This window comes from Pagrus pagrus (assembly GCF_965226575.1).
Source record: "Pagrus pagrus genome assembly, chromosome: 1".
Classification (NCBI taxonomy): Eukaryota; Metazoa; Chordata; class Actinopteri; order Spariformes; family Sparidae; genus Pagrus; species Pagrus pagrus.
Window position 1 is genome coordinate 8,299,296 of NC_140185.1, and position 10,596 is coordinate 8,309,891.

Sequence of the window (10,596 nt, forward strand, 5' to 3'; positions counted from 1 at the left end):
CCAGAGAGTGTGCAGCAGAGAAACAGAGACAGTTTTTCTGGTAACAGATTCAGAAATTGTAGAAGATTGAGAATTTCGTGTTATGTTGGGAGGTGTCCTCGGGGTGGCAGCATAGTCTAGGCCCAAGGTGGTTTATTCACTAGTTCAGAGCCTATAGTGTTACAGGTAGTATGTCGTTGGCTATGCCATGTTCCTGTTATATCATGTGAAGTGCTCCAGTAAACCAGCCTCAACTCACCTCCAGTGTCCGTCCCTTCTTCCTCAATATCATAAGATATTACATATTGGCGACGAGGAAACACGGCGAGCTCACTGTAAGTTGTTAGGACAAGAAAACAGCCTGTGAGTTCAACTACGCGGAGACTCGATTCATGTCCGGCGTCGAGGGAGCTAACGCTAGCAACAACGCTAACGACGACGCTAGCGGCAACGCGGACGACGACATCGAGATGGCCACGGCGATGGTGGGGACACTCGCGGCTTTCGACAGCCAGGTTCAAGACTGGGAGGAGTATGTCGAAGTTTTGGACCATTTTTTTGTGGCGAATGGAATTACAGACGCTGGAAGGAAGCGGGCAATATTGTTGAGCTCCGTGGGCAGCCGGACATATAGTTTGATGAGAAGCTTGCTGAGTCCGGACAAGCCTGGAGATAAGTCATATGAGGACTTGACTAAACTGCTACAGTCACATTATAACCCAAAGCCCAGCGAGATAGTCCAGAGATTCAAGTTTAACTCGAGGACGAGGGCAGCGACGGAGTCTGTGACGGAGTACGTGGCGGTGCTACGGGAGCTGGCTCAACACTGTAACTACGGGGACAAGTTGAAGGAGATGCTGCGTGACAGGCTCGTCTGTGGCATAGCAGATGATCGCATCCAGCGGAGATTGTTGGCGGAGCCGGAGTGGACATTTGAGAAGGCATTGAAAGTCGCGCAAGCCATCGAGACCGCAACCAGAGACGTGCGGGACCTGCAACTACAACCGCACACGATGGACAGTAATGTGAGTAAAGCTGCAGCACAACTGCCAGTACACAATGTGAAGACGGGACAGAAGTGGCAAGGAAAAACGACACCACTAACATGTTATAGGTGTGGGGGTGAACATGTGGCTCGGGACTGTCGGTTTATCAATGAAAAGTGCCATGGCTGTGGTAAACAAGGACATTTGAAGAAGATGTGCAGATCCTCGCCTCCTACAGGCCAGCAGCAGCTTAAGGGGGGAGGGAAGCATAAGCAGTTTGTAAAAGGGGTAAAAGGGGATAAAAAGCAGTCCGCACACCACATAAGTGAATCCCCTGTGAACCTCTCTAGTGATGAAGAGGTGTTACACTGCACAATGTAACAGAGCCAAAAATAGCAAAAATAGACCCCATTACCACTCAGCTAAACCTAAATGGTAACATGGTGGAATTTGAAGTGGATACTGGCTGCAGTGTGACAATTATGTCAAAGACTGAGTATGCTAAGTTATGGTCAGCAGGGAGTACACCAGAGCTGCAAGATTGTTCACTGGCTCTTAAAACATATACGGGTGAGAGAGTGCCCACACTAGGTGCAGCAGAAGTAACTGTGCAGTTCAAAGGCCAAATCAAACAGCTTCCAGTGGTGGTCGTAGCAGGGCCAGGGCCAAACCTGGTGGGCAGAGCATGGATGAAAGAGCTGGGAATGAACTGTGTTCTGGTAAACAACATAGGCCAGAAACAAATGACACTGCAGGAGGTGTTAAGACAGAATGAGGATGTATTCAAAGAGGAACTGGGAACCTGGAGGGGCCCACCAGCAAAAATATACATAAAAGAAGGGATTGCTCCAAAGTTCTATAAACCCCGGCCAGTCCCCTATGCTATGAGAAAGAAGGTGGAGGTCGAGTTGGAGAGACTCACCCATCAGGGGATAATCGAGCCCGTGAAATTCTCTGAGTGGGCGGCGCCGATTGTTCCTGTGTTGAAACCTGACAATTCAGTGCGTATCTGTGGAGATTACAAGCTCACGGTCAACTTAGTGTCAAAGTTGGAACAGTATCCAATACCAAAACTGGAAGACTTGTTCGAGAAGTTGACTGGTGGTGAAAAGTTTAGTAAACTGGACTTGAGCCATGCATATCAACAGGTGATCCTGGATGAAGCATCCAAGCCCTATGTCACTATTAACACACACAAAGGTCTGTTCCAGGTGAACCGTCTGCCATTCGGGGTTTCTTCCAGTCCAGCCATTTTCCAGCGACTAATGGAGAGTCTGGTGGCTGGCATCCCGAACGTGGCTGTATATTTGGACGACATTTTGCTGACTGGCCGAAGCGACCAAGAACATCTGGCCACGCTGAACCAGGTGTTGGCACGGCTGCAGGAAGCTGGCCTTCGCTTAAAGCGCAACAAATGTGCCTTCATGGAACAGGAAGCAGAGTTCTTAGGACATAAAGTGGATGCCTCGGGACTCCATCCTCTGCCACACAAAGTCATGGCCATACAGAAAGCCCCAGCACCCACTAATGTCACTGAACTGCGTGCGTACCTGGGTTTGCTCAACTATTATAACAGGTTCCTGCCGAACCTGTCCACATTGTTATCCCCCTTGCATGAACTGTTGAGAAAGGAGACCAAATGGAAATGGGGAACAGAACAAGAGAGAGCTTTTGAGGAATCCAAACGCCTCATGCAATCCTCTGAAGTGTTAGTGCATTATGACAGTCAAAAAGACCTGATCCTGTCCTGTGATGCCTCGCCCTATGGAGTGGGGGCGGTGTTATCACATCACATGCCAGATGGACAGGAGCGACCCATCAGTTTCATGTCAAGGACGCTGACATCAGCTGAATCCAACTACTCACAATTAGACAAAGAGGGTCTGGCAGTGATGTTTGGCATTCAGCGCTTCCACAAATATCTGTATGGAAGAAAGTTCGTCATTTGCACTGATCACAAACCCTTGCTATCCCTCTTTAATGAGATGAAGGCGGTGCCTAACATGGCATCTCCTCGTATTCAGCGATGGGCTGTAACACTGAGAGCATATGAATATGAGATCGTCTACAAGCCTGGAAAACATCATGGCAATGCAGATGCCATGAGTCGACTCCCTCTGCAGCAACCTTCAGCCCAGAAAGAGCAGGAGGAAAGAGTGCTCATGATGGAGACTGTAACTCTTGTGTCAGCAGCTGAAATGAGCAGGTGGACAAACAGAGACCCGGTATTGTCCAGGGTGACACAGTTTATCCAACATGGTTGGCCACTGCATGACTTAGACCCAGTTTTTCAACCTTATTCTGTACGAAAAACAGAGTTAAGTGTACAAGATGGGTGTGTATTGTGGGGGTCACGTGTGGTGGTACCGCCGCCAGGGCGAGACGCCATGTTAAAGCAACTACATCATGGTCACATAGGCATCACTAGGATGAAAGCTTTGGCACGAAGCTACTTCTGGTGGCCAAAGCTGGACGCTGACATTGAGACTGTAGTTAAAAGATGTGTCATATGCCAAGAACACCGTAACCTGCCTGTTCCAGCGCCACTTCACCCATGGGAGTGGCCAAGCAAACCATGGCAGAGATTACACATTGACTATGCAGGTCCTTTTATGGGACACATGTTTCTGATCCTGATGGATGCGCATTCAAAGTGGATGGATGCTTATCCGGTAACAAACTCCACCTCAGCTGTCACGATTGAATGCCTGCGTAAGAGTTTTAGTAACCAGGGGATACCAGAGACAATTGTGTCAGATAATGGCTCATGTTTTGTGAGTGCAGAGTTCAAGGAATTTCTGGGAAGGAATGGTATTGAACACATCACCTCTGCTCCTTATCATGCTTCATCCAACGGCTGTGCGGAGCGCGCAGTCCAGACATTCAAGTCAATGATGAAAAAGGCAGGTGAGGGCAGCATCGCCACTAAAGTGTCTAGAGTGCTGTTTAATTATCGCATCACACCGCAGTCCACCACAGGGCTGTCACCTGCGGAGATGTTGCAGGGAAGAAAGTTAAGGTCTACTCTGGATCTGATTCACCCTGATCGCAGAGGAAAGGTGGAGAGAAAACAAAACAGCCAAAAGAAACATCATGACAAGCAGCTTAAAGGGAGAGGATTCCAGGAAGGAGACGCTGTGGTCACGAGGAACTTCAGTCATGGTCCTAGGTGGATTCCTGGTTTCATAACAAAGATCACAGGTCCTGTCTCTTACAAGGTCATGTTAGGAGATGGCAGTATTGTGCGCAGACATGTGGATCAGATACTGGAAAGGCCTGAGAAAAGGGACTGTATTGAACCACAGGTCACAGAACCACTGGGACTGTCTGTTTCACCCGCAGCAGTAATGGGAGCGTCGGAGACTTCCACTCTGGCAGGAAATAGCCGTTTTCCGGCAGGAAATACTCAAAACGTCTCAAAGCCTGCTCCAGACAAGGCCAATCCATCAGTGTCTGACATTCCGCCCCCAGACGCTGTAGGGCTGTCACAACCTGTGGTAGCCCCTGTGCGACGGTCACAAAGAGATGTGGGCAAACCAAGTTATTTGAAGGACTATGTGTGTTAAATGGATTGTTTAAAAAAAAAAAAAATAAAAAAAAAATGTAACTTGGTGGTTGTTGATTGTTATTGTTACTTTTGAGACATGTTGGGTGATATGCACAACTTAAGTACATGGTACTTGTTAGTTCAGAGTCAGGGATGAGTATGTGTAGGATGTCACAGGTTTATTGTGTTGCAGAGAGAGAGAAAAACAGCTTAAGGAGGGAGGAATGTAGAAGATTGAGAATTTCGTGTTATGTTGGGAGGTGTCCTCGGGGTGGCAGCATAGCCTAGGCCCAAGGTGGTTTATTCACTAGTTCAGAGCCTATAGTGTTACAGGTAGTATGTCGTTGGCTATGCCATGTTCCTGTTATATCATGTGAAGTGCTCCAGTAAACCAGCCTCAACTCACCTCCAGTGTCCGTCCCTTCTTCCTCAATATCATAAGATATTACAGAAATGTTGTCAAAGCTTACTTTTAGACGATAAGCAAGAGCCCATCATGTGTAGGAGGTCAGACTGACTCCATATCAGGTAGCCGGTTTGAAGCTAACAAGAACCCTTTTGCCTGGATAAGGACAAGGTGACCACAATTATGTGTTAATGTGTGCGTCTCGGACCATTGATATCTTGCTGTGGTCCCAGGAGAAAAGCATTTAAGACATTTAGCTGATGTTCACCATTTAGACACAATACAAAGCCTTTTTTACATTTAGATTTAGCTTTGCTGTCTCTCTTCACTGGATTTTGCAGTGAATATCGAGGTGCCATGAACAATCCTGCTAATTATGCAATCAGTGACTGGAACGGTTTCAAAAAGACAGTTTATTGGATGAATTGGTCCAAGATCAGCAAGCTTAGAGACATAAATAACAGCGTTGAGGAGCTGGAAATAAAAATGCTCTCTAAATCAAATTATACTCCATTTACTTTGGCTGCAATTAACACTTCTTTCCTTCCCAGTCACAACTCTTGTTTTTACCGCACCTGTGCTGATTTGTACCTACTCTATAGAGCCAGTAAAAGTCAGTACAGAAGATCCATATCAGCCTTAATGAGGTCAATTTTGGACTTTTTGGCTGCAATTACAGTACAATGTGCAATCATTTAGCTTCATTTTTCATTTTTGCACTGGCAGATATTTTACTATTGTATTGATTGTCAATATGGTAAGTACCCTTTTCATATCCTCAATCTTATTTTTCTGCACATCTACATTTCTAAGCCTTTGATTTGTTATTTTAAACTGAAAACAGGGAGTTTGTGTCTCACGCAGGACTACTGTGATTTGGCAACCGTGTCAACAACCTTTCCTTCTTCTCCTTTATCCTTCTCATCTTTCAACCCATTGTGCATACTACCCACCCACCTGCTCCCCATTTAGATCAGTAACCTCCCGTCTTCCCTCTCTACCTCCCCAGGCTTCGGTTCTTCAGCAGGAGAAGCAGGGATTCATCGGCAGGATTCTGAATGGCACAGTTCGATTTGGAAAACTACAGGAACAAGTCAAAGTAAGTTCCGATGGTAATTGTTTGTCTTTTAGTTGCCTGCTTTGAGAGTTAGGGTGTTAGCCAGATCTGTTAAAACAAAATAATTGGGAAGTCCTGTGTATTCTGTTCCAAAAGTGGTCCTTGCCAGTAACTTTTGATCCCTCACTGATGCCTGGCAAGCATGTTAGGCTACAACTTACACTCAGCTGGTGCCTTAATGTTCACTTCCAAAGATAACCCTCCAATCTACTTTCTATTGATCAGTTCACTCCACTGCACTTGATAAACCATCTGCTATCAGTCTCCACCACTCAGCAAGCATAAATTGATGAACAATTTTGTCTCTGGAGATGAGCTTGTTGGGTCTTGAGGACTTATTTTCCTATCTTTAACAAAGTATGGAATCAACACTCCCCACAGTCTGCATTTAAATTGTAAAGAAAACACAAGCATGCAAATAATGATCAGCAATAATAGCAGAAGTGCTGTGTGTACTAGTCTCTTTGTCTTTGATCCATTGATTGTTCCTGTGACACTGATACTCTATAGAATACTATAACTGTACTTATGGTGCTTACTTGCTTATATCCGTGGCAATGGACAGGGCCTTACATGTAGTCACACATCATTACATTACTTCTGTTGTATTTATGTTGCTTTTTTATCATTTTGCCAGCTGGATATGTACCCAAATACAATTTTGACATGCATATGCAAAACTGAAACCTGAAACACAGTCAAGCAGGCATACGGTTGGCAATGTGCAGATGATAAACATAAGGATCAGTTTCAGATATGCAATCAAGTAAACTTTGCGGAGAATGCCTGCCAATTCACAAAGAGCTTGCTGAGTAGTCAGAAGCGAACGTACAGACAGATTGCAGGTCACAAAGATGGTAAGCTGATGCAGCAGCTTGTAGTAGTAACTGAGCACAAGTTTGATCTAAAAGTTTGGAGTTTAAAAACACCATTTTAATTGCTTAGTTGCCACTGCATTCAGTTGAAACCTTACTAATTATACTTCAGCCTAACTAAGATGTGAGTGACATATTCATTCAGTGCTGAATGTGTGTGATATAGGAGGGAAGCCGACTTCAAGCTTCTGGAGATAATTATGGAAAGAAAGATACCTACCATAGCTTTAATGGCAAAAAAGCAGTGCACTTGTAGATGGCTGTAATAAACACAAGTATGTTTATAATTGTAGACAGGAAAACAGAGTTGTTTTTTTTCCTTAGCCATTCTGTGAAAAACTGCATGGATTTGTCTTTTTCCAGAGAAATAAAATGGAGACTATTCTAGCTAATCACCATGGCAACCCTCACTACATTTACCTATAGTGCCATGTTGGTTTGAGTGTTACCCCTGTGGGTGACAGTTCTTCTGCTATACCAATTCGTCCAGCCCTTCTGTATGTATGTGTTTGTTTGTTTGTTTGTTTGTTTGTTTGTTTGTTGTGCCAAACATGAACAAAATATTGGTCCGGCATGATTAGTGCCTTGCTCTAGGGCCAGTGTGTTCTAGCTGTCAGCAGCTCCTGTCACTCAAGCCACAGCAGGAAAAACATCTCAGTGCTTCTGACAATATTATTAGTGTCTCTATAGCAACGGTCCAGAGAGAAAGAGGTGTGTGTGAGACTGTGAGTATTGGTGGTGATCAGACCGAAAGAGGAGCGCTGTAAATGTAAGATGTGTCTGAGACATTATTCCCTTCTTTCTTTTATACGTCATTAGTCTAATTTTTCAGTTAATCATTTAGTATAAAATGTAATGCTCTTAAGATTTGAGAGGTCAAGAGTCTTCATGTTGCTTACGTTGTCCAACCAAAAGACCAACCAAGTAATTAAAATCACGGTCATATAAAACAAAGACAAACAACAACAAAAAATGGGATACATTTTCTTGTCTAAATTCAATTAAAAGTAAAAGTTGAAGCTAATCATTTAATGCATTTTTTGTCTAATTAATTGATAAATAAAGTGATTATATTCAACCCAGTGGCCAGAATATATGTTGACAGTGTATGTTCCTGAAAACCATAAGCTCAGTGCTGTCACAACATAAAATTGAAAACTGAACCTAAAGACACTCTTTAGACTGTTTACAGCGCACAGCCTAAAGTGCAGCACGCTAGTGCGTTCAGGACGTGTCCAAGTCCATTTTGCCGTTTGAATGGTGGATAAAAGGAACACAAAGTGTGACGTAAAGAGGTGGTATTTAGACTCTGAATTAGTCATGGGTGTGTTTTGGGTGGAACATAAATCAAACCAGTGTCATCTCCCATTCCCATTAAAAGCCAGGTGCACCAGGGCCTGCAACATATAAACTGTTAAAACTCCTGACTTGTTTCCTGTGCAGAGTTTATAACTACATCTTTTAGTTTTGTTGATTAAATGTGCCACGATATGTGTTACAGTGACATTACTGCGTTGACCACACCCCATTTTAAGACCAACATGCCCAGGGGTGCACAGGTGGTCGCAAGTACATTTACTATTTACACAAACAACGTGGACATGAAAATAACAACTGTGTCAGTCTGAAACTTGAAGTGACAATTGCGCTGTGCGTTGCTTTGTGCTGAGCGTAGTATAGAGCCCATAAAGTCAAAACATAAACAAATGTAAAATTTCAAGTTGTGACAATGATGTGCTTATGGTCTTGTTAACTTAAAGTACTAAAATCACTTAGTTAAGGTAAGGAAAAGATAATGTTTTGACTTAAACTAACTTTGGTCACTACAAACAGCTGGAGATGTTCTGAGGTCTCGTTAAAAACCTGGTTTTGTCGCCACCGACGCAGCTGGAGATTATCCCAAGGTCTCCTTAAAGATGTCCAGTGGTTTCATACTCACAAATGTTGAAATGCAGTCTCAAACTGTGGTCACAGGCATGGCAGCTTTCTCACCTGTAACTCCAACACCATTACCTCCACCTACTGATGTGAAAGTCAGGTCATAATGATGTAATGTGAACGTGATATGTCACATTTTGTAGAAATTTCAATATGGTACATAGGCTGTGAGATGTACAAATGTGAGCATATCTGTAGTGTGCAGAAACGCTAACTGCTGCTTTGTGAGAAACATTTATATACCTGATAAGGAGGAGGTTCACACTGCAGTAGGCAACATCGCTTCATCAGCCTGCCTCATGCTTGCCTTCACATATCAATCATATCAAAGACAGCATGTCCCAGAATAACCCTTGCACTAACCATGTTGGAAAAACAAACAAAGCAACTCAACATTGCCAGTCACAGTTCCTGTGGTTTCCTCTCAGCTTGTAAAGTTAGTTATGTGGTTATTGCTGAGTTAATTGAATACTGATCACAACACCTGTAACAACCTGTGGTGTTGGTTTTGCTTTATTGAACTTTTTAAATGTTCAGTGTGTTAAGACACTTTAAATGTGGTCAAATGACTATAGAAGTCCACTCAACCTTTTCAGAATTGTTCAATTTAAAGCTCAATGATTATATTCTCTGAAAGACATCACCATTGAAGTGCAAACTTTTTTTTTTCTTACCTTTTCACCAGCTTCAGACATATTTTACACAGCACCATGCCTTTTGTATCTCACTGCAGGTTAGGGCGCTACTGAACTTGATGAGTAGCTCATCCTCAGCAGCAGGTGATTGACTCTGAGATGGGAATGTAAATTCAAACTTCTAGCTCTCATATTTCAGACCAACCTGAAATTACAACAAATTCCAGGAGTTGGTTTATTTTTAGTGATGATATAAAAACTATAACCCATGTCTAGCTATCATTTGATTCTCATCAACATATTGTGATTTTAATGCATGTTACCACTTTATGAAAAAGATAGCGATTGTGTGTTAATTTTGTGCTTTAAAGAGAGGGCAGATTGCGACTACATTATTCATGTGTAATTAAAATTCATGTGCCTCTATCTCCTGGAAACACCTGAAAATGTTGAATATTTTAGTAGGCGCATGTATAAAGATAGCCAGGTCACAGGTTTGCATGACCCATGCTGCTTGATTGAGTCTCCCATTTAGCTCATTGGATCAGTTTGGCTAACTGTGACAGCTGGAGCTTAACTGTTTTTAAAGGCACTGTCTGGCTCTTTTTTAAAGTTGAAAACCAGTGTGTCTCAAGGATTCTTTATCATCACAACTTGCCCTTGACAAACTACACTTCACAACACTGCACACTGTCGACTATGTTAATTAGTACCATTTTTAATAAGAGAAAGACTCCCTATGAAATACTATAAGTGAGGTCTGTGAGGTATCCTGAGTAACCAGGTAAGTGTTATTCAAGGTCGTCTTACACATGGACCAATACGATTCTCTTTTCAGATGTAGGGGAGGAGAAAGATTTTTAATGTTACCTGTCACTCAGGTCAGAATGGTGTAAGGCAGGGTCCTGTACATGTCAGACTGTACAACCAGCAGAGCAAACGCTCCGCTGAAAAGCACACTGTCCAACAGCTCTGCTAACTCAGGCAGAAACTAAAATCTCTTTGTACTATCTGACCTGCTGCCATAGTCTGCCAGCTCTCATTTCTTTGTTTCTTTTTTCTGTTACTTTATATTTTGCCCATTTTGTGGTTGTACCATATAAATCAGTCACT

The 10,596-nt window shown here is 43.3% G+C and overlaps 1 protein-coding gene across 3 annotated transcripts in view; it reads left to right on the forward strand.

The window, feature by feature from the left end:
* The window catches only part of cep89 (centrosomal protein 89), a 69,936-nt gene that overhangs the window by 24,804 nt on the left and 34,536 nt on the right, over nt 1–10,596 (forward strand). For all 3 annotated transcript variants that reach the window (XM_084350316.1, XM_084350318.1, XM_084350317.1), the window contains exon 16: nt 5,928–6,017. In XM_084350316.1, the coding sequence (XP_084206442.1) occupies nt 5,928–6,017 (90 nt within the window). The remainder of the gene's footprint in view (nt 1–5,927; nt 6,018–10,596) is intronic.